Consider the following 25,407-nt stretch of genomic DNA (forward strand, 5'->3'; position numbering starts at 1 on the left):
TCTTATCTCATTTTAGATTATGAACTTTGCTTATCGCCTGTATTCGATTTTACAGGGTGGAAAATTTTGAGCAGCTTTTTCCTTTGGAGACATCATCCAATTTTTACTTTTTCGCAGGACCAACTTTCGAGAATTGAAATTCTTGAAAATTCTCGATATTCGTAAAACCTCTACAGATTTCTTGAAATTCTCGAAAGAATTTTAATTCTCGAAAATAGGTCAATTCATTCGACGTTAGAATACATACGTATGCGTACGTATTTCAACGTTGATCTCTTATGTGGAGTGTATTGGATTGAACTCTCATACAACGATGGTTTGTGAGTGTAACAGCAAACAACATTTTTAGCGAACGACTTTTTATAATTTGATCCGGATAATACAGAAATATTCATCCTGATTTGATTTTTTTTTGTAGCACGAGTGGATTTTTAAATTCATTACAGTCGTAGATTCTCTATTACTCTTACTAACCTAAAGAAAGCAACGTATGTATCGAGTTTCTTTTGTTCATCTGTCAAATTTGATGTTTATAACAAAAGAAATGCGATATGTACGTCACTGTGTGTAAGAACACTTACGATATCTTGTCTCGGTTTCACCTCTGGTTGATAATCTGCCATCTAGCGCGATAAAACACCTTCATACGACATGACACTTTGCAGGTAATAGTTATGATCTTACCTAGGGGCGAAAATAGGAAATTCCAACAAGACCGTTTTGTTGCCAGATCAAGTGAAGCGATGGCCGCAATTTCGTTCGAATTGGAATTTCCTTGGCCGCAATTTCGTTCGAATTGGAATTTCCTATTTCTTTCAACGGTTAACACAGCCTTCTCCATTTGTTCATGGTGCGACTAACCGTTTTTCTCCACGAAACGAAAGCATCCCTCATAGGCAGTGTGGGATGGACAAGCGAATTATACCAGTTATTATACCGGTGAATAATTATGCGGCCAGGTAGATGAATTTGAGAGAGAATGAAAATATTTCTTTGTAGGTCGAGTAGACGAGAGAGCAACATTGTTAGTCGGTGTGGAAAGTGTACCATGAGGCACCCTTACGTCTTTACATGATCGTCACTAAAATATTGGGGATTTATTTTGTTGAACAATGTTGTGAAAAAAGTTGTAAAAAGTTCTACATTCATAAAAAAAGACGATCGAACATCGCTCAAATGCACATATTGCTGGTAAAAGGTTGACGCTGAGCTCAGTTATTAAATGGACAATTGTCTGACGGGAGAATGTTTATGATTTTAAAAGGAAAATTTACCCTGCAATTGCGTTAGCCTGTGGCGCTTAAATTAATTATGCCAGTGGCACTGAAAACCTCAATCCATTAATCCACAAGTGCGTTTCAGAATTTGAATTTTCGATGAATCTTCTAAGAAAATAAAGCGAGTTGACCCAATGCAACGCTGTGTTTCATTTCATTTATTTCCAAAATCAAATGTCTTCAATTAATGCACCACGTAGCTCCAGTATGCGTCTAAGGAGCCTTTGATTTGGCTTTTGTGCGTTTCAATTTGAATTTGCAGCGAACTTACGGTATGAATTGCTGTTTACAACTAATCTTTTAATCCTTTACTTCTATTGTTTCAAACTCGAGAGGTGAGAGTGTGGCACCCAGTCATGTTTAGAAATCACAGCACCACCATTACATCTATCTATGGTTTTAAGTATCACCTAAGTGTTTGATACAAAATCTATTACTTCATTCGTTTCTAAGCAGATTCAACCAGATTTTTCCCTTTTGGACGCATTGAAACTAGTATCAACATTAGTGAAAGGAAAACAAGTTGGAAAGTCTAGATTTAGTGTCTCAACAAGAACGGCTTCCAAAAATTAATTACACACACATTTTATACAAATGAACTAATCACTTTTGAAATAAAACCTAAAGTTATGCATTAACTCATTCAGAAGTCATACATTTCATTATAGAAATTTTATCCCGGAAATGGTTATGTACAGAGAAAAAAGTCGGATTAAATGTTTAATCTACAGAAAGATTACGAATATTTTAAATATTTCGAAAGATTTCGTTTCAATCTTTTTTCAAAGATTACAAAAATTAAATCTTTCGATAGATTGCGTTTCGGGTTAAAATGACTAAAGTTGATAGTAGCAAAGAGAAGTAAAGATTTTGCCACGAAAATATTTTGTTTTTGCACAAAATTCGTTGTTCTGGTATCTAGAGTTTATGATTATAGGAGCTACTGCCATGTGTAATTTTTAGTCATCTGTTAGCGATTCAAAAGTAAAAACCACAGCACACGCAAATGCTTGAGATTTTTTTTGTTTGCTTTTCTTAAACCGTCGAATTGTAGCCTTCTCTTTCAAAAGAGTCCAGAGAGTCTAATCGAAACTCTCTTCTTTTTTTGCTTGATCCATCATACCAATTAAATGGAAAATAAATGCGGATGTCTTCCTTGCCTGACTGATTTCCATTTTTATGTCTGGCTTATTAGTCAGATCCATTTTTAAATAGACTCCGGAATGTATCAGCATGTATAAGCCGCTTAGGCTTATACGCGATATGCTTTCGGTAATTTTACCAACTTCATTATTTTAATTATACGCCATGCCATTACACACAACGATGAAGAACACCATCAACTTCAGAAGCTACTATACATCAGAGCTACTGACAAATTCATATAAAATATACTTTTCATCCGAAATCCATTTCGTACAGAGCGGAACCATTGAATTCTATTACAGTTAACTTGCCTAAAGCCACCAAATTGCCCTTTGCTAATATTTCGTTTCTGAACCGCAGTCTCATGAGAGTATTAAATGGCGCAACTGTACGTATAGATATGTTTATGTACACACACCGGCGAAACAAACTGTGGTCAGACAAATTCTGTTATTTTACTCAGTGCTCAACTTATCCTTCGTTCCTATAGCCAATTCAATTCATAGTGCAGGAATGCCCAGCGAAATAAAAATGAACGAAAAACTGTTAGTTATACATACGTACTGTATACGGAACGGCAACGGCGGCGAAGATATTTAGTTTTTCTCGATTTGTTCATGGTCCTATTAAACAGTAGGGAAAACTCTCTTGGGTAAAATGAAAACTCTTCATGAATACAAATGCAATTTGCAACTTTTTTTGCCTCTGTATTCATCACATTGACAATAATTTTTTGCTGAAACTTTTTTTTTGTTGTTGTTGTTGTCATACGGAGGGATTTGCCGGGAATTTGTCGTTGATATTGTTGCATTAATGTTGTACTCGCAATGAAATACATATGCAGTGGGTTCCTTTCCGTTTTTTTTTTCTTCTTCCCTTTTCTGCTGTAGATTTTCTACAAATTAATTTATAAATTCAAAAATAATCACCGCATAAGCCACAAAGCATTATATTCATCGTGACAACTTATGAATAATTTATTATAAAGCGAGAGACTGTTGTATTTCCACTCAACCCACATTTTGCATCAACATTTTCATTTCGTTTCATTTTATAATTTGTATTATAAAATGTACAAAATGCTTTAATTCACCCGCTGTGGATGGATGTGGGAACGTTACATTTTGTAGCTCATCCAGTAAGTGCTCAGATTCGGCGTGAGTCGGGACATACACCCAAAATTTCAACTTCTTATGGATTGTGTGGCCCCAGGTGAGGTGCGGGAAAACATAAAACAGGAAAACACGGTTTTCTTAAAAATTTAATATTTTGTTTAATCTCGTCAATACACGCACTAAACCAGAAGCTTTGCCGAATCAGTAAGAGCTGAATTTCACCAGCTGACATTTGACAGATCGCACACCATTTCTGAGTCAAAGCAGCCAGAGATATGCTTGAGAAACTAGTGAAAAACAGGCAAAACAAAAACAATATTCCGGGAAGTTGACTCCAAACTTCGTTTCGACGGGAAACAGGCAAATACGCGCACTGTTTTGAGACCAAACATTTAAAAAAATTATGAGCCTTACGTTGCTTAATTCTGTTTTGCGAGTCCACTTAACTTTCTAGCGTGAAAACGTTGTCGCGACTCGAGTGAAAGTGCTTCAAAACGGCGATGTAAGGTTGGAGTCAAGTTCCCAGAACAGTGTTTTTGTTTTGTTTTTGATTTGCGATACATCAACTGAAAGGAATTGACGAGACGAAACTAAATATTGAATTTTTTGTAAATATCGGGTTTGTCGATCAGTAGTTATTGGCGAGAAAGCAAGCAAAACAGTGTGATTTGCCTCTTTTTTTCTGGTTTTCCCGCATATCTCTGAATTTTTTCGCTCAAAAATAGTGTTCGATACATCAAATGAAAGGCGTTTACAAGAAGAATCCAAGTATCAAAATTTTAGGAAAATCTAAAAAATTAAAACAATTTAGCTATTGTTTTGCACTAGTTTTTCAAGCATATCTCTGGACTTTGGATGTTTTCACACAAGAATTGTGTGTGATATGTCAAATAAAAGTTATTCACGCCGTAAATGCGGTCGAAATTCAAAATGGAAAGTGTGGAGGTCTTTCTAACGTAGCGTCACTTTCATACAAGGAAGCGTTGAAATGTATTTTTCGGTTCACTTTTTCATCGAATCGTTCACTTAAAATTCAAATTTTAGCCACACTTACGGCGTGAATTGACCAGACGAAACAAAATATTTAATTTTTAAGAAAATTGAGTTTGTACAGACAACAGTAGCTATTGGCGAGAAAGCAAGAAAAACTGCATATTTTCGTACTTTTTCTGTTTTCCCGCACCCCCAACGGATATTTTCTAATGTATGAAATTTTCAAGTTTTGTAATTAGTTGGTTTGGAATTGCAAATGTATATATTGAGAAGAGTTATGTTTACATTACCAATTAGGGGTAACTTTATATTACATCAGAGACGACATGGAGCGACATATTATACAAATTAAATAAATTTCTTGGTGAAATGAAAAACTTTTTGTCACAGTCTGTAAATATTAATTTCGAAAATATGTCTGAATTCCGCCAAACGAAAGTTGAAATCTGAATGGAAATTTTGGGTTCTGGTCGAAAAATATTTTATTTCAACAAAAATGTGAATTTTACGAAGAAAATTAAGAAAATTGCCTTCCAACATTCCTACTCGTCCGACACCACTCATCAGTGAAAAATCAATTTTAGTCGAGCCAGTACTTTCGATTGGCTTTAATTAACTAGATTAGCAGAAAAATGGTTAATTGATTGAAAAAAAAAATGATTGACAACGTTCGAAAGTTCTAGACCCGTACGAGATTCTTCATCACCTCGTCTTTTATTCATCCTCTCTTTTCTATTAATTTCTCTTAATGTAATTGTAAGCTTCTCTCTGGATTTATCCCTATACTAACTCTCATAAAAATTACTTGCAGCAATGTTGACAGCCCCGTACAAAACCTTTAATAAATTTCAATATAAACAGTTATATAACCGTTATATCTTGATAAATATATAGCAACAAATAAAATAATACAGCTAAATATGCTAGTACATAGCTCAAAATAGATCTATATATTTCGCTCTATATGGAATGCCAGGAACACCCCGCACATAAACAATTACTTCTCAGTTGGGTGCCATTTTTACCAAGATATTTCACTTTTACTAAAATCCAATATGGCGACCGGGAGCCATTTTGTTAGGAGACCGGTAATAGTCGTTGATACCTTTCAAACAATCAAAAAATCACACCCGCCCTGAACAAAAATAAAGTTTTACCGAAAATGCACCCAAAAATTGATCGCTGTTCTGAATAGAAGGACCCTAGGGGAGTTCAAAACGATGGTCCGTTAAGCTGGACCAGATGCTTCCCATCACCCATACAACTAAGGAAAAAATTGTATGGGCTGGGGAAGCATCTGGTCCAGCTTAACGAACCATCGTTTTGAACTCCCCTAGGGTCCCTCTATTCAGAACAGCGATCAATTTTTGGGTGCATTTTCGGTAAAACTTTATTTTTGTTCAGGGCGGGTGTGAAATCATGACAATCGGCTAAAGATTACTCGTTGCGTATATACAATCGACGCGCTTCAAACATTGTTGCTCTTTCGGGCTCAGGTGTATAAATTCCATTGAGGCTCATATCTATCATCAACTCGACATTTGGCTCAATTTGACATGTCATCTGTTATCGACATGGACGAGAAAAATAAAAGGTAATATCTCGCTACAATCATGTCCGGAGCGATAGCGGAGGACTTTACGCCGTCTACCTTCCAAAAAAAGAACGAAGAAGTTTTTTTGAGACGCGGCAACTATGTATAGCCGAACATTTCAGTTTCTGCCCTTTAGACTTGATCACCACACTTTATCACCTATTCTATCATATTCTCGCTTTAAATACGAACAAATTGAGCTATCACTCGACTATGTAGGTTTAAAATTGCCGGAGATACATCGTTTTGAAGTTGGTCATTTTTCATAGAAAATGCACCAAATTGACTTTTTCCAAACAATCAAAATCCTTCAACTTACTCTGTATGTTTCTGTCTATCTACCAGCTGGCTTAGTTTTTCTCATCATCTGCCAAATAATTTTTACCAAAAAAAATTGACTGGAAACAACAAAAATTTTACCAAAAAAGTCTACGTCGCAAAGTGGCAGATGTTCAGGAACAGACCAGCAAGAAAATTTATCTGCCACATGCGACGCAGATTTTTTTGGTAAAATTTTGGTTGTTTCCAGTCAATTTTTTTTTTGGTAAAAATTATTTGGCAGATGATGAGAAAAACTAAGCCAGCTTGTTTGAACTAATTGGGTGTTAAAGATTACTCGTTGCGTAACAAAGCTGAAAGCGTCAACTCTAGCGATATCATTCATTTTAGAAATTGTACTTCATAGACTTCATACACTTTTCTCGAAGAGATTTTTGTTGGGATGCTCTTTTGTAACGAAATGTAGATATGTTAACATCAGTGAAGTAATAGATTTTCAAAATTTGTTGGAATACTAAGACGACACTATTCCTGCTGAAATATACTAATGTCTAACGAATTAATAGGCTTGATAATTACACTCGTCTGGTGAAAAGATAATTTGATTTAAATTCAAGAAAATATCTCGCTACTTGAACTTTTCAAATCATTCAATTTTAATATTTTTCTGCCGTTAATTGAACCATTTCACCGTAAAAAGTAGTCCTTGTTGCCAACTTCAATACCAAACCCAAAAGAACCGAGACACAAATAAACAAGACAAATAAATGAAATTATCCTTTGATCGAAGTAAACGTAGCTCAAAACCATTAGAATTAAGGTAACATAAGAAGATACAAGCAGCGTACAACGGTATATAAGAAACAATCAGTTACGAAAACGAAAAATCCATTCCAGTCGTACAATTACACTCATTTATTAGTGCTAATTAAGTGGAAAAAGGGAAAAGGTTAAAGGACCTAATAAAATACAGTTACGCAGAGTATGAGGCATTGGCTGTTCGTCTTTTCTTTACCAGGTTATGTCGTTTGAAACACTTAACGTAATTCGGTTTTCGTTAATTGGGATCCCTTCAAAAATGATTTTGTGTAACTGTGTGGATGTAAATATGAAATATGAAGCTAAGATGATATTCGCAGACCCTGCCAAGAGTCTTTCTTGAAAACTATTAAGACATGCGTTCTGATATAAGTGCTCTGTTTGCCACCCGTAATATCCGCCAGTCAATGGCGGCGCGTTTCAATAGTGTCAATTGAGTGAGTATGTTCACTCGTGTGTTAATTGTGTTAATCGGCACGCGTGTTATCAGAGACTATTGGTACCAATAGTGTCCCAGGAAGACTATTTCCACTCGAGTTTCAATAGTGTCCAAGAGAGACGATTTGCACGCGCGTTTCAAGAGTGTCCAGGAGAGACTATTTGCACACGCGTTTCCATAACGTCTAAGAGAGACTTTTTGCACCCGCGGTTCACTAGTGTCCAAGAGAGACCATTTGCATGCACGTTTCAATAGTGTTCAAGAGAGACCATTTGCATGCACGTTTCAATAGTGTCCAAGAAAACTATTTGCACGCACATGGTAATATTGTCCAAGATAGAGTATTTGCACGCGCACTGTAATATTGTCCAAGAGAAACTATTTGCATACGCTTTTCCATTATGTCCAAGAGAGACTATTTGCACGCGCGTTTCAATAGCACCGGCCAAACATATTTCAGGCTTTAAATTTCCAAATTTGTTTTTATTGTCTATTGTGTAGTGTATATAAAACCCTTCTACAACGAGAGCAGAGCGTGTCTAACTGAAATTCAAATTGCATTATTTTTCCAACCAAAAAAGTTGCTTCTTCTAAAAATTAGGAACATTTTTATCTAACTTATTAAGAAAGTTTCTTAATTATTTTTCCAATTTTTTTCCATCCCGAGAAATCTTTCCCGAATTTTTTTTAAGTTTATCATCGTTATTACAACTTGAACGAGTTCTGGGTGCTTGTGATTCTTTTTTGTAACCAAATTTTTTTTTTTACATTTTGTGTACATCATACACATTACGGTACGTTTCATTCTTGCTTTTTCGCCAAACTTCTTTTAATTATATTTTTGCATAACGATAATGAGACCTGCATAAAATCCAGCAAGCATAAAAAGTTATGTGTAGCTCTGGTTTTTGGTTTTTGTAACATAAAAGTTATTCAATTAGAAACTCAACGTTTTCGTGTGCGTGAGGTTGAATCACCACACCATTCACCATATTATACGTATTTCGTATGATGGTCATTTTTCGGATTTTCTTCAATTGAGCTTTTTCCAATGGAAAATTATTTTACAGCCGAAGTACATAGTATGCAGCATACATAGTTAGTAGATGCAAGATACAAACTTTTCTACATCGATTCGCCTTTTATAGATGGCTAAAGCTTTTAAATCTATTACTTCCTTTGATCGAAGTCTTTTTTTGAGATTTTGAAAAAAAAATTCTATTTCATTTTTTTTACATTTTGCTGTCGTACCTAACAATAACAGCTGAAAACAATGTAAAAATGTGTAAATTGGAGTGAACGAATTCGACTTATAAACTCAATTTCCAGTTTGTGATGTTATCTGACAGCATTATTTCATCCACCAAAAATAATCGAGACTTTCTGAATAAAGGAGATATAAAATATGGAAGGAACTACACTCCTCAATGGTTTATGATCATGGTACTCAGTGGTTAAAAAAGGTTAACCCACAAATTCAAATTGCACTAAAAAATCAACGACACAATTAACGACGAATTTCTGAAGAAACGGAGATTTCCTGAAGAAAAGGTGAGTTCTTGAAGAATCGTCAAATACTCACCGCTTCTTCATGAACTCGTTGTTTCTTCAGAACGTCATCGTTCCTCGTGTCGTCGCTTTTTCAGTGCAATCAAATTCAACCGAATCGCAATATCCTTCCTTTTATATGAATAGTGGAATTCGGAAAGGAGACATAATACTTTAGGACAACTGAAATTTGCGTTTTTTACTACTTACTACTTTACTACACGCACAAGTTACATCATGTTTCGTCAACATTCCCAAACATATTCTACTTACATCATGTAGACTTAAGAAAGGATTAAAATTACACAAATTTCATTTTTCATAGAATTCACTAATGCGACACGTCACCTTTCTGAATATAGATTCCGATTCTTGAATATTTTCTGGTAATCCGCCTCATTAAAATACAAAAAAGTGGTTTCAACCGAATACATATTGGTTGTTAGGCAAATGTTCTACTAATGTTACTCAATTTATGTATTTGCGACAAACAAAACATAAAAACCAACAAGCTGGAAAATATTTTCTCCTAAAAATGTGAAACAAAAAAAAATGTTGAAAAAAAACCCGACGAGAAGTCTCCCCATTTTCCTTTTTCGAAACAATGAAAAACCAATTATATCCACACAACATTTCAATATCGTACAAGACATAAGCTTCTCATTTTTATATTATATATATTTTACTCCACTTCGCTGTCTCTCGCACCACCGCCGACCGAGAAAATAAAAACCATTTTCACCGATGATATTTTCGGCAATATTTTAGCCCCAAAATATAGAAATTTTTTTCCATGTGAAAAGGTGTGAAAACGCATATTTCGATTCCTCTATAATGCCTTTTATTTGAAACATTCGAAATTATATATGTTTTACGTGTATTACACACACTATAGATCTTCCATGGTGCTTTTCATATACAGCATTCGTTCTATATGTACATGTACAATGTACCGAAAAAAAAGTGGAAGTTTCGAAGCATTCGAAATCCTTATGAGAAAGTTTACAGATGGAAATATTTTTCCCTATAATAATAATGTTGTTTTTCTTATCGCTAGATGTGTTATGAGCTTTCAACGGAAGAGTTTCGACGACGTAACATTTATGTCGGCTTGTGTGTTTACTTATACATACACCAGTGTGAGCTGTACTGAGCTTGAGCTATACTATAAAGATCGCTGAATATATTTGTTAAATTTATGAGGTGGAATCAATTATCTTAACAGTTTCATCACAATATAACGTCTGCTTCGTCTCAGGTTAAAAATCTGACATCTAGTACTTCACTTCATTCAACATTATCATACTAACCTCCACATGTAGCTTCGGAAACGGAAAGGAGTTTCACGTTGTCTCCGAATGCCCGAAGTACTAGCTGAGGATGCACTGGACGCTGCGACATCATGTGCTTCGGTCGTCTGATGTACCAAATAGATAGCAAGTATAGTAGATCATACAGACATTTCTTGTTCTTCTTTCTATCCCACGGATGGAGGTGAGGTGACGACCTTCCATATTTTCTAGTAAGGATTGCAAATCTATTACTTTTTTCGATAAGAAGCTAAGAGCGTCATCTAAGCACTTTCAACAGATAGATTAACAATCTTAAATCTTTGCCTTTATCAGTTTCATGAAACAATTTCCTGTATCAGAGAACTGTGTAGCAGAGGCAGATGATATAGACGTTCCTATTATTCGACACTCGTATTTCATTATTTTTGAATTTTCATTTTCATTCTTAAATCGTAGGTCTCTTGTTTTCACTTCAGACTTTCCCTGATCAAAACAAACACAGCATTTCCAGCACTGACACTCTTATATTTCTCGTAGTCAAAACCAGCGAATAGAATTTACCTAGGACCTTGAGCAAATGGGGGATCAACATATGTTGCCAAGAAAAATACGCTACCAACAGGACTAACACCGTCCATAACTGGCTCACCACCCATGCGTCTGCTCGGGCCACTTTGCACACAATTTCGGTTACGAATGTCATTTAAATCGCGACACCTTGTTGCGCCAAAAATGTGGCTCGAGTTGAATGAAGCACCGAAGAACGTGCTCACTATGCTATGGCTACATTGTCCAGTAAAATCGTTCGGTGGACACATTGGTTGTGTTGTTCCCCAATCTGAGAAAGAAATGTCAATTGATGAGATGAGTCGTATCAACACACTCGTCACCAATCGAATTGTCCGATAAAATGGATTTTGAGGTAATAACTTACTCGGATAAAAATTAGCATGACCAACGGGATGCTCAAAGCCGAGTCTTCCTCCGTCAGTTACGATACTTTCCACATACGTTGCATCCGTATGATCAATGCGATTGGCAGGATCGTCAAGCGAAAAAAGTGGTCCGGCGGGATCTAATCCGACCACAGCGTGTATAAGCGAGCCAGTTGCCTGTCGAACTCTCTTTCCGGCGAAAGCCGCCACGTGAGCACCTAGACTGTGGCCGGCGACCACAACATTCGAGAAGGACAATCCATTTCGATGGAGAAATTCGATATATGCACCTACAGCATGTCCAGTAATGCCAACTCTATTACGAGCCAAAACGTAGTTAGGAGTTCGAGCCCCAGCTCCCCAGTCTAATTAGGACAAATGTCCTTAATACATGTTGTCATCTTCACATGGTTCAAACAATATTTTACCGACTCCGAATGCGTTGCAATTTATTTGATCTAGCCAAGCACGAGCCATTGATGCCCCTGAATTGGCTCCACCACCATTCCAACCGTGTATCATAAATCGAGTGGGAAGCGCAGGATTAAAATTACTAGCGGCCAACTGTGCATTATTGTTAACTACAATCAATTGACCTGAGTTTGGATTTAGTCTAGTGAACAGCCGAAAATGGGTGTCAGCCACGGGATCAAATAGTGGTTCTGCATCCGAATTGACACTGGCGATGTTTACTAAATGCATTTTGCCATCAACGTCTGGCACTAATTGCCAGTCTTCTTTATTATCGGATGAAACCGGATCCGATTCAAAATACCTTCCGCCATTCTCGGGTTCAAGAATTGGGCTTGATGCAGCTGAATATCCGATGAAAACAATTACGTTTCCCATCTTTGAGAAGCGTCAAATTCAAATTACCTGCAGCTACCAGTAACACAAAAGTTGCGCAAATTAACTTCATTTCCCTTTCTCCTTTCCAATTTTTGTCTTTTCGTATGTGGCGATTCGGTTGTGCCTATACTTTGAATTGCTTTTCAATTTTGATTCGCTTTTATAAGGGGGGCCTGAAGATAATCGACTAACGCAATGATGTTATTTAAATTCGGTTTATCAACAAAGTATTGATTGATTGAATCCTCCTATCATTTCTATCGGCCACAAAGCAAGTATAGTGTGGCCTATCTAATCATGTTATTCAGATGTTATTCCATGACGCGTTCCTTCTATCAATGAACAATAGTAAATAAAATGCACAGGGATTTATCAGCGTCCGCAACCTTATTCTCAATCAACTTAAGAATAAAGTTCGTCAAATTAAGAATTGTAGATACAACGCCCATCGCTCGAGTTGGAATTCCTTACTTTCTTTCGGATTTATTGTTTCTTTCTCCGAAACAAAAACTTCAATTTGTTTAAAACAAAAACAAAAGTGACAGCTCAGGATAGAAAATTTATATCAACAGGGCAAATTATAGCCGTTTTCTTCCCAGAACTGTCATCGGACAAAGCGACAGCAAAACAGATATGAAATAGTATTTTTACTAACGCATGCGAACGAGAGGTTTCCAGCACGAGCCGGAGACGACGAATCGAGTTCGCTAAAAAAAGCCTCTTAGCATAAGTTAGGAACAACGTTTTGTTTATAGTGGGTCGGAAATGAGCGACGAAGTCGCGATATTTCTACACTAGATAAACAAAATATTTTTAGAAATTAGAAAAACGTTGGAACGTAATTTACTGCTACTATCAGAAAATGCTTTTTGTGTTGCAAATTTTATTCATATTTTCGCTGCGATTGCAAAAACTCATCAAATTTGGTAGATCCTTCATTAATTTCTTAAATCTGATGAGTATTAACTTCTGTCCTGTATTGATCATGAATTGAGACTTCAATTGTTCAATCAATAGCAGAAACTATTTTTAAGATAACATTTTCACCTGTTTTCGAAAATGTTTTCCCGAAAATACTGCGACCATAACAACATGTCCCACTCTAAGAGTAATGTTACCTAGCGAGGAAATTCGTACGACGAAATATGGTGCCAAGATTAGTTTGTATAAGATACACATTTCGTATAATTTTCACCAACACATGTATATGGTGACGCTTTTGAAGTTCAATTTGCCCACTTAATCCACGTCATTAGTCATATAAAAATATTTTCACACAATCTGTTAATGTCAATCGATTCCAAACACACTTTCAAACATTTCGGTCCAAAAAAATATGAAAAACCACTTAAAACAGCAAAGATATCTCAATTTTAGTTTTCATTTACATACTAATGGCAAAATAGAAAAACTGACAGATCGTAACAAAGGAAAAAAAAGCTCTCTCTGACGTATAATTTTATACGACTAATGGCGTGGATTAAGAGGACAAACATATTCCAATAAACATTTCGCATTTTATGTTGGGACCACATATTTTACGTAATTTCGTTCGAAATTTCCTCTCTACGTAGAATTACTCTTAGGTCCCACTGCATAAAAGTAACGATTCTATTTACATTTACAACGTCACCAACACCAACATCACCAACACCAAAATCCTCAACACCAAAATCACAATAGAAAAACAATTCGTCTGTGCTCGCCTCTCGGACTTTGGAGCTAAAGTGCGCGATTTTGATAGCAAATGTAGGGCTCATTTATAAATTAAATGTGGGAAAATGTGAACATGTGCGTACTATTTGTGGTGCGATTGATAAAGTATCGAGTAAAGTCGTAATTTTTATCATCATAATCTGTGTCATACTGACAATCAAACCTAATTATGTCCATCAAATAAATTGATTGTAATTTTTCACTTATGACACAGATAATGAAAAAAAACATAGCTAACGCCGACCTGTACGAAACACCTATTCGTATCAAAAGCCTTTACTGTGAAACTCTTCATTTCTTTTACTTCATTCTCTACTGAAAAGCTATTCGCCCTTTAAAATCACTTACATTATCTTTCTTTGTCTTGTAAGCATATACAAATAAATTGCCGGAGGCAATATAGACAGCCCCGTACGAAGTCAAATTTCATAAATTCCTATTTAAACAGCTACCGCTACATTTACCTATATTTCACTATAAATAAACATTTCACAGAGGAATATGCTATTATATAACTCTATATGCCTGTATATAGCTCAATATAGGTGAATATAGATATATATATAGATGTCCATATATGGAATGCCTGAAACACCCCACACACATAACAAATTATTTCCATGTTAACAGAAACACTCTGAGTACCATTTTTCCCAATATATATCACTTTTATTAAAATCCAATATGGCCACCGGCAGCCATTTTGTTAGGAGACCGGAAATTTTACCGACGCTTTACATTCGTTAATACCTTTCAAACAAAAAGTTTGAGTTCTTCTGGAGGGATTGGTGGGTTACGTCCTAGACACTTAAAAGATCTTATATCTTTTACTTGTGGTGATTCAGCAAATCGATTGTTAAGAGCGATTGCTGCATTTATGGATGTTATTAAGGGTGGTAAAGTGCAGAGTGAAGTTGCGAAGATCCTTTTTGGTGCTTCTTTGACTGCTCTTTTGAAGGGAGAAAGTGATGTGAGGCCAATAGCAGTTGGGGTTGTTTGGAGACGCTTAGCATCGAAAATTGCTTGTAGTAATATTAGGGAAAAGTTAGTTGAAAAGTTGAAGCCGGTTCAATGGGGTTTCGGCATTGAGGGTGGTGCTGAAGCGTTGGTTCATGCTGTGCGTAAGTTTTGTATGGCTGATCATGCTGAACCAATGGTGCTGGATAAGTTTGACTTTAGGAATGCGTTTAATATGCTGTTTAGGAAGTTCATGCTAGGTGAAGTGAAGGACATTTGTCCGGAGTTGTTGCCTTTGTTGCAGCAGGCGTATAGGCTTCCTTCGAATCTTTATTTTACTGATGAACCGCTTTTTTCTAAAAGAGGGTATCAGCAGGGTGATCCTTTAGCTCCTCCTGGTTTTTGTATTGGTATTATGAGAATGACTCATTCTCTCGGGTCTAGGTTAAATGGGTGGTACCTAGACGATGGTACTATAGGTGATGTTCTGTCAGCTGTTTTACAAGACATTAGGAAGGTATTGTCCTTTTGTGAAACATCAGGGTTACCTTTGAACGCTGATAAATGTGAAGTATTTTTTGTGAATGCTTCTGCTGAGGATGAGGCTAGCATGTATGCTGATATTTCAGCTCTGTTGCCAGGGATTAAAAAGGTTGATGAGTCTTCACTTGAGATTTTAGGCTCGCCAGTCTTCGAATAAGGTTTAGAAAGGATGTTTTCTTCGAAGATAGAATCAATTAGTTTGATGTGCGATCGTTTGAAGTTGATGGATGTTCATCCTGCTTTGTGTATTTTTAGGAAATCTTTGAGTAGTTGTAGGTTTAATTATCTGTTGCGGACTTGTAAGGCTTTTTTGTTGTCGGATAAGCTGAAAGCTGTAGACGAGATTTTCCGTTCTACGCTTGAAGCTATTACTAATACGAGGGTGGACGGGTTTTCGTGGGATCAAGCGTCTCTCCCGTTCTCTTTTGGGGGTATGGGTATTAGGAAAGTAGAAGATTTGGCAGTACCAGCCTATTTGTCATCTGTTTATTCATCATCAGATTTGTCAAATGAATTACTTCAGAAATTTAATTTAAAAATTATTGATGACGACATTTTGCGTATGATTGAGGCAATCCCTCAAGATTATATTCCAGACAACGATATCCTTAGGAAAGAGCAAAAGAATTGGGATATCCCAAGGATCAAAAGTAGATTTTCGGAAATGTTTGATTCTAGTGAGCCGACTGCTCGTGCTCGACTGCTTGCGTCATCAACTAAAGAGTCCTCAAAGTGGCTGCAAGTGGTTCCTTCGAGTCAGTTAGGCTTACTATTAGATAACAATTCTGCAAGAATTGCTGTTGGTCTTCGTTTGGGTAGCCAATTATGCGAAGAACATAAATGTATTTGTGGAAAGAAGGTTACGAAGGATGGCTTACATGGTTTATCTTGCAAAAAAAGCGGAGGATGGATTCCAGGACATGATGAAGTTAATAAAATCTTTTCTCATGGATTTTCCTCTGCAGGTTTTCCGAATCTGTTACAACCTCCGGGCATTTCTAGAGATGACGGTAAAAGACCGGACGGTGTGACTCTAATTCCATGGAGTCACGGTAAACCAATTTTGTGGGATGTAACCATTAGAGACACACTAGCTCCATCTTATATAAATCAATCATCCAAAAAATCTGGATCAATTGCAGATAATGCCGAAAGATTCAAGCATAATCATTACATACGTTTAAAAGAAAATTATTTATTTACACCCATTGCTTTTGAATCATTAGGTAGCATGGGTCCCGAAACAAGTACATTTATTAAGAAATTGGGTTCATTAATGCGAAAATCTTCTGGCGAACCGCACGCTCCATGGATTACCTATTACAAAAGCCCTATGGCCAAAAAAAAACGAGTGCGTTCGCATTTTGACGAGACACAGAACGTACACATATTTTTAACTTTGCTGTTCACAGAACACAGAATTGTATATTCATCAAAGTAAGCTAGTATACCGTGATTGCTTGAACACTAACTGTCATAGCCTTCAAGCTCGTGTAAACATTTAATTTTGGGTATTGACTGACCGATTTTGTATAATGAGTGAACAAAAAAATATCGAGTCAGGCAAATTGTATTCGGTCGTACAATTTAAAGAAATTGGCCTTAAGTTGTATGAAGCAATTTTTGACGGGTGGTTCGTCGACAATGATAAAAATGCATGCTTCTGGCCTCCTAAAGGAAAAAGTTTTAAACTACGTGCATTGAATAAAGAACAACCTGATTCCTCCTGGGCAGTTGAGCCATGTATTTTCGTTAGTGGAGATTATGGTAAGTTAAATCAGTGCCAACAGAAATGCATTTCTATTAAATACCTAACCAATAATAATAGATTTTGATATTCAGCGCTTACCTCGGAGAACATTTCGACAATAAATTTGAACAATTATCATTTACAGCTACTTACAACGCTGCTTTCAATGCTGCAAAACAAAAAATTGGTGAATTTAATACGAGTAGCGCAGATGATCATTTTGATGCATTGAACTTTCGCCGTAAGCATCCTGTTTTGGCTCTATCAGTCAACAACAGTTTTGAAAACCTATTTTCAAATTCAAGTGAACGTCCTGATAGTAAATTAGCAAAAAAACAACGACAAACTCAGGTACTGACACATACACAAACCGAGAAAGTTGCGATAATGCCAGTGGACATAGAAAATGTCGTGAATGTTCAACATGCACCATGCACCATGCAACATGCACGGTCAACCTCAACTCAACCGCAAATTAGAAGTACCAGCATTAAACGCAATAATCAAATTTCACTGACAAGAAAGCCAAAACCAACTGAAGGAGCAACTAAAGCAAAGGCGATAGATGGACAAGAAGCAGTTAAATGTGTAGTAACTGAACCGCCACGTTCAAAACTTGACTCCTATAATTTGGAGCGGTTTGATCACGAGTCACATAAAGACTCGCAACGACGATCTCGTTCAATTTCACGATCCACATCTCGCTCAAACCAACGTTCAATGTCTTATTTCGGATCACAATCCAGCCGATCTTCTGACCGACCACGAAATTCAATACCGAAACCCCGAAAACCGCGCTCAGAATCGACAAATTCGGATCATTCAAAGTCATCATGTAACCAGCTGAATCGTCATCATGATGACCGTTCACGACACTCAATATCAAATTCAGGATCAAAGCGACCAGGCTCAGAATATTCAGAGTCCTCATTGGATCATCGTTCTGACCGATCGCGAAGTTCAATATCAAATTCAGGATCAATGCGACCAGGAAATTTGGGAACAAATTCAAAGTCGTCACTGTTTCAACGTCATCGACATTTTTCACGTTCCTCCTCGTCAAGTTCATCTGAAAGAGGTAAATCACCTGACAAAGCTACTGACATGACTGATCGGACTAGTTCCCGTCCTACGCACAAACCGTCTACCTCTCAGTGGATTGATCCGCGATCTTTCGATATACTTGATCGGCGAATAACACGGATGGAGGTCACTATCAACAAAATTTTTGTAATGGTTGGTGATATTGTCAAGCATTCGAATAAAGAGATTCGTTCCCGTAATGAAAAGCGTACGGAACCAACCGCGAATCGGATTCCCAACGGTTTTAAAGAGCCTGATTTACCCCTTGATGATGTGAAGAGCATTTATCTCTTCAATAAAATGCTCAAAAAGAAGGAAATTCATTCATATTTGGTAAGCTGTAAGAAATAATTATTTATGGATGGGCTATGCATTTTAGATATAAAAATTTTTTCAGCTGGAACAGGAAAAGGAATATTGTGCACCGTCGAAATCTACTAACAACGTCGTGATGACCGCCTATCTCAAACGATTTATTTCATTGAAAGTTCGGCACGAAGTTGCACTTAAGGATCCGAAAGGCCAAAAGGACGTAGTTCTTCATCGAGATTTTAAGCGCGTTTACGACTTTCTTATAGATGTTATGAAGCACGGATATTTGGCCTACGGCGAAAGAATAAAATCGACTGAAATTAAAACTGTCCTCCGTACGGTTTGGGGAAGAACAAACCAAATGTTGGAAGAAAAGAACCGTCGAAATTACAAGTAAAATTCATTTTTTATAATTTTTTCTCATTTGAGATGTTACGACTATTGAAGACTTCATTAAATTTTTATTAAATACTCTGGACTATGGTTGTAAGATTTTTCGAATCATTGCCGACATACAATTTATGCGATACTCTCTACACAGTTTCTAGAATTCCTGCATTTTTCTCAATTTTTTCATAAACAAAATATACAAATTCTTATCGGAGAAATTCTCATAGTAAAATGTTCAGCTGTATCCCATATGCAAGTGTTGCTATTAAAAAAAGTTTAAAACATCACGTTAGGAAAACAGGCTTTATTGGCAAAGATAACAAGCTACAGAAATTACTGCTCGCGACTGAATGACTTCCCGTCTTCCACATAAATCGGGTAGTAAACAGAAAAACAGGTATCAGCCATGTCGATTTTCCACATTTTTCCATCGATATCTTCGACACCGAATTCTATCGGTGGATCGAAAATTGGTTTACTTTTAAAAATGTTGAATCGTGTCGTGTCTACGCAATCGTAAGCTGATGAACAATGTTTCAATGGCTCTCCGGATAACACCACTTCAGCTTCATGTTGAGTTATTGAAAGTAGTTTTACACATTGTCCAGACTTCAGTAACATCAAATTTTGTCCAACTTCATTTACCTTGAAGGTCAGGTCATGAAACTTCAACTGCAGAAACGAGCCGTCATCTTGTCGATTTCTTATTTCGATGTTTTTTTTCGATGCATTGAAGTTGTATATCGGAACATTGTAAATTTCGACAATTCTATTGACTATTTGAGTCAATGGTTTTACATATCCTTTCAACAGATTCTTGACTGTGGCATTGTAGGACTCGTACTCACATGTAGAAAAATTGCTCCACGCCCCATATAAGTCCACGAACTTTTTCATATGACACAACGAGTGGAAAACGTACGTTAAGTGGCGTGCATTATATACCACTGCGAATTCTTCCAGGAACATTTTCATCAATTGATCCGCTTGGTCGTAGAAACGGGAAAATCGCTGGTGACTGAAGATGATCGACGCTATGTGAAGCTTTAAAAAATTTCCAATTATTTCCTCACTCACTATACCTTTGAGAAGTAAGGGAAACACAAACAACACGTATTGACGAAATTCGTGGCCTTTCATAGTGCCCAGACACTCAGTAAACGATCGCAATCTGCGTTGAAATTCTCTTGGCTGGTTCATTGCAAATATTCGAACTCGTCTATTTATTTCGATGCAATCATTAGCGCTGAGAGTCTTTGAGGTGTACCGAAAAAAATTCAAAATCCATTTCATGACACCAAGTAGCAAACAGTGAAGGTAATCCAGTGGAAAAGCGTTAATCATATCGATTGGAAGCATCTCCAATACGGATTCATGAAGATGATAATCCTCATAGATGCGCGCACGATAATCATCATCATTTCGCAGATCAGCATCTGTTTCTAAATAAGCCATTCTACCATCGATGAAATCACCTTCGCACAGACAGATATCACATCCAAAATATGCATTAATGTTTTTGATGCACTTACAGGAGCATCGAGCTTTTGCATCCAGCACAAAATTCAAAATTTTCAGTGACACCTTTCTTCCTTGAAATTGAATTCCATCATCCAAAAGATCCAATAACTCCATGACAAATGGCCACAGAAATTCGTTGAAATTCGCAGGCTTCTTTTCACCCAAATACACACCAACAACTTTAGGTGTTTGACGTTGGAAGTGCTTGTTTCGCACATTCACCATAATTATCCACAAATCAGATTTTGTGCTTTTCGAAATTGACACCCCATCAATAAAAAATTGCATAAGTAATTCTGTAGCAACAACGACAGACACTTTTTGGTTTTCTGATAATATTCGATGCAATGAACGGGCAACTCCAAGATGAATGTAAGATCCAGGTTCGATGTACTTAGGTATTGGTTGAGGAGTTTTCAGAAGCGTTCTGTAATCGCATGGAATGTCCAGATTAAACTTAAATTTGAAATAATGTAAAAAGATGTTTGACGCCTTCCGTTTACAGCCCGTTGTCGCTATCCACCAAGCCATGAACTCAGATGGTGATAAATTTATGTATGGTGGTGTTTCACGGCTTCGTTTATTCTCGATAACGTGCACATCACCATCATCACTCAATGAAGGCGTTTGCATACGCAAAATATCTTGATTCATCAATCTTTTTGCAGCTTTCAACAGATTGTCAGTCGATCGTTGTTTTATGGGCAACATAATAGTAACAGATACGTTTTAGTGTCAAAGAAGTAGTGAACTATTTAGAGAAGACTATCCAAAAGCAAAATGATTTTTCTCTATATTTAATTTGACATGGTAACTAAGATGTTTGAGTTACATACATGCTTAGATCAGAGAGTTAAACTGCTACAACACATGAAAATAGTCCATAGAACTCGTTTGTATACGTTCGTTTGTCAAAATCGCATGAAGTTGTAGATTACGTAAACGTGAAAATATAATCTATTAGATCAAATGACAAAGCAGTTAAGTGGTATATAAAGAACTTTTCTAATATTGTGGACATTTTATATTTTTTATGTAATTTACTAGCCTGTCGCTTTGATCCTGAATAAGATATTGAACTGTCTATTAGACAGTGTCTAGTTATAAGACATAAACATTCGTGAAACAAAAAATTGTGGTACACCATATCTCGTTGATGAGTTATTAGACAGTTTGCTCAAATGACAAATAATTTATAAGTCAACTCATAAGTTGCAAATTTTTAGTAAACTTGTATACATTAACACATTCGTTTAGTAGCTCATCTAGTAGACTTTTGGCCTTTTAGCATATGTTAGGAACAACGACGCGGGAAATGAGCGACGAAGTCGCGATATTTAAACACTAGTTAGGAAAAATAATTATCAATCTGAATAACTTTCAGTAAAACTTCACATACTATATTCGTGAAAATGTTTGAATATTTGTTTTTAATGAAATTTGCCTTAAATATTTAAATATAAAAACCTTAATTCTTATATGTTTCAATTTCGTACAGTTTTGACGTACCACCCACATTAGGCAGGCTCGTATTTTCAGGGCAGGCCGAAAATATAGCCCAAAATGGGTTTAGATGGTACAGAAGGCGTGTCTAATATTTTAGTCTTCTGTACCATCTAAACCCATTTTGGGCTATATTTTCGGCCTGGCCTGAAAATACGAGCCTGCCTAACCCACATACTATTATTAAATTATGTCAAAAGTAATCAAAATAGAAATACTTACAATTCATAAGTTACGAACTTAAGACTAAAAGATTTCCCCTATTTTATAAATTTACGTTTTTATTAAAGACAGTATGTGCACATGATTCAAGAATCTGTTCAAAATCTATTCACATTCTGTGCACAATTTGAGCACAAGCTATTAAATTCTGCGTTCATTCAACACATATCTTGAAAATATGTGAACAAAATGTGCACACTTGTCGAGCATTTGGCTATAGGGAAGGTTTCTATTGCAATACAACGGAGAAACGCTAGTTGCATTTTGGGGACTTTGGGACGTAATAGAGTTGATGATTTTTATTTATTGTAAATATTTGTTTTTGAAAAGATCGTTTTTTACTGGTTGCGCTTTGCAGCCTTTTTTTCGCTTTTAAATAAAAAAAAATTCATGAAATTCGGTCAAAATTTACTCGAGATATTGACAAAATACTCCACGTTCACAGTACGGCCGAGTAGCTAGATAAGAGCTCACTCCAAGAGACCTAGCTCACGCTCCGGAGAACATAATTTCAAAAATATGTTGAAATGTGGCCGACCTACAAGCAAAAACTGCTTGCCGCCCTGTGCCTGTTTCACACCAAGGGGTCTAACTCACGAGTCGGTCATCCGATTTCCATAAACTTTTTTTTTGTCGATCGGTATTGTAAATACCTTTTATTTGACGTATCAGTTACAAGTGTAACGTTTGAATGTCCGGAGATATTTTCGAAAAACCGTAAAGCACCTATTGGGCCACAGCTCGGGAAGGGTCGATCCAAAATCACTCATCTTCGAACTTATCCTGTCTTTTGACATTACCAAACGGAAAAAAAAAATTCAAAATCGGATGCGTTTTACTCAAGTTATCGTGCAGACGGACCGACGGACATTTTTTTTTTTCACTGATTTGGCATCTCTAGACAACCACAATAGGTTTCCCCTTACTCAGGGAGTCCAATTCGACGTGTTACGGACGTATGCGTAAACGCATAAGACCACAGTACTTCGTACGGGTCTAAAAATGTGGAAGTAATAGATTTGGTCGTTAGTGCATAAAGTATCAGCTAAAGCAGGTATAACTTTGGGCTTTAAGTAATGAAGAAACGGCAAATTGGTCGGTTCAGCCATTGAACTTAAAGACTTTGCGTCGACTTGACGTGCAACCAACTTATGTGCGATGCATTAAACTAACTCGTTGAAACAGCGTCTAAGCTAAAATGCTATCTTTGCTTTAAAAGCAAGTATTCAATGGCGAAGAAATGCATAATTTAATCCTATATCGGCATTGACGGGTACACATCTCCAATTGATACATACATATACATATGCATGCATAGCAAACAGATTTTACATTTTCCCCACCTACTATCAGTATATATGATGAACTATACAACACTGGGTTTTGAAATATAAATAATAAATTCGTGTATGTTGGGTTGTATTGATTTAATATGTTTGGATTTTGTGCTTTATATGAGAAACCTGCGACCTGTTATAAATTGACAAATGGTGACATATTCCAGATCCTTTTGTGGATTTCCCAGAAAATCGTATTATTGTACAGATTATTTAGATTGAGATAACGAGAGTCGGTTTATTTGATGATTCGTCAGTTTAGGTTATTGATTATTGCTTTTGCTCCTTTCGTTTCGTTTTCCTATGTAAAATATCTTACAGAATTGGAGCATTAGCAAGATTGATAGATTGATTTGTATATTGTATTGTATTTATATGCTTCCCTACAGAAGGGATGCACAATATAACATTTTATTGTGGTAAGGTATTTCGTTTTAGGTTTCAAATTCCTCACGATAATGTGTAATGCCTAGCTTCAGATCATCGAAAATGATAAAATCATTTGACTCGCAAAACCTTTGGTGGCAGAACAGCCTTCGTGCCCCTTTGCTATTTTACCTCTACCGTTTATTGGGAAGAAATTGGATCAATTGTCCAAATAAGAAGGTAATCTACTCTCGTTCTCCTCTGACCTATGTGACTTCATATGTATCCCTTACACTCAGTTAATGAAAACTCAGCTCAAATTAGGATTTTTCCAGTGAATGGAACGATATGTGTCTGGCCGGGCGCCTACTTTTCCATAGAACTGTAGTGACGAGTGCCACACCTGACATCAGACAGGTGTTGCTTAGCCACACTAAAATGTAAACTACTCTTTTCAAAATATCTTTATATTTTCAAAACCAACACAAGTACAGTTTTAGATTTTCTGTTACAATTCTTTCAGCTGTTTTTGAGCTGATCTCTACAAACAATCAAAACTGTTGTTTACACGTCTTTATACGGTTTTTACCACTACCACATACCATTCTCCATAATTATACAATTTCTCGCTTCAGGTTCAAAAAACAGCTTTATCACTGATCTACTTTTCTCCCAAAATACACTGAAAGTGTTGGAGGATCTACTTTTCGCCCAAAATACACTGAAAGTGTTGACGATCTACTTTTCGCCAAAAATACACTGAAAGTGTTGGAGGATCTACTTTTCGGCCAAAAAACACTTAAAATGTTGTAGGATCTACTTTTCGCCCAAAATACACTGAAAGTGTTGCAGGATCTACTTTTCGCCCAAAATAACTGAAAGTGTTGGAGGATCTACTTTTCGCCCAAAATACACTGAAAGTGTTGTCGCCCAGAATACACTGAAAGTGTTGGAGGATCTACTTTTCGCCCAAAATGCACTGAAAGTGTTGGAGGATCTACTTTTCGCCCAAAATACACTGAAAGTGTTGTAGGATCTGCTTTTCGCCCAAAATACACTGAAAGTGTTGGAGGATCTACTTTTCGTCCAAAATACACTGAAAGTGTTGCAGGATATCTTTTTCGCCCAAAATACACTGAAAGGGTTGTAGGATCTACTTTTCGCCCAAAATACACTGAAAGTGTTGCAGGATCTACTTTTCGCCCAAAGTACACTGAAAGTATGCAGGATCTACTTTTCGCCCAAAATACACTGAAAGTGTTGATGGATCTAATTTTCACTCAAAATCCACTGAAAGTGTTGGCCTCGGTGTTGGCGGCTCTACATTTTGTCGCACGTCAAAATTGGTTCAGATTTCGCTGAGATATTGAGTTTCAAAATGACTCAATTTAAAATGATGAATTTGACCAACTTTTGTTTGC

At 36.5% G+C, this 25,407-nt stretch overlaps 2 protein-coding genes across 2 annotated transcripts; one reads left to right on the forward strand and one right to left on the reverse strand.

Annotated features, from left to right (window-relative positions):
• Positions 1-11,012: 11,012 nt before the first annotated feature.
• LOC119072316 (lipase member I-like) lies at positions 11,013-12,213 on the reverse strand. Its single transcript, XM_037177504.1, has 3 exons — positions 11,866-12,213; positions 11,437-11,802; positions 11,013-11,340 (listed from the first exon to the last, which is right to left on the reverse strand). Exons 1-3 carry the CDS (start codon positions 12,137-12,139, stop codon positions 11,060-11,062), a joined length of 921 nt encoding a protein of 306 aa, XP_037033399.1. The 5' UTR covers positions 12,140-12,213; the 3' UTR covers positions 11,013-11,059.
• A 6,116-nt stretch (positions 12,214-18,329) lies between these two features.
• LOC119072317 lies at positions 18,330-19,057 on the forward strand. Its single transcript, XM_037177505.1, has 2 exons — positions 18,330-18,668; positions 18,733-19,057. The coding sequence occupies exons 1-2, from the start codon at positions 18,357-18,359 to the stop codon at positions 19,042-19,044; spliced, it is 624 nt and encodes a 207-aa protein (XP_037033400.1). The 5' UTR covers positions 18,330-18,356; the 3' UTR covers positions 19,045-19,057.
• The last annotated feature ends 6,350 nt before the right edge of the window (positions 19,058-25,407 follow it).

This window comes from Bradysia coprophila (genome assembly GCF_014529535.1).
Source record: "Bradysia coprophila strain Holo2 chromosome IV unlocalized genomic scaffold, BU_Bcop_v1 contig_81, whole genome shotgun sequence".
Classification (NCBI taxonomy): domain Eukaryota; kingdom Metazoa; phylum Arthropoda; class Insecta; order Diptera; family Sciaridae; genus Bradysia; species Bradysia coprophila.

Coding starts and splice junctions, on each gene's coding strand:
- LOC119072316 (XM_037177504.1), bottom strand. CDS start 12,139: ATGCATTTAGTAAACATCGCCAGTGTCAATTCGGATGCAGAACCACTA. Junction 11,803..11,865: donor TTGCAACGCATTCGGAGTCG/GTAAAATATTGT, acceptor TGTCCTAATTAG/ACTGGGGAGCTGGGGCTCGA. Junction 11,341..11,436: donor TCATGCTAATTTTTATCCGA/GTAAGTTATTAC, acceptor TTTCTTTCTCAG/ATTGGGGAACAACACAACCA.
- LOC119072317 (XM_037177505.1), top strand. CDS start 18,357: ATGACTGATCGGACTAGTTCCCGTCCTACGCACAAACCGTCTACCTCT. Junction 18,669..18,732: donor AGGAAATTCATTCATATTTG/GTAAGCTGTAAG, acceptor AAATTTTTTCAG/CTGGAACAGGAAAAGGAATA.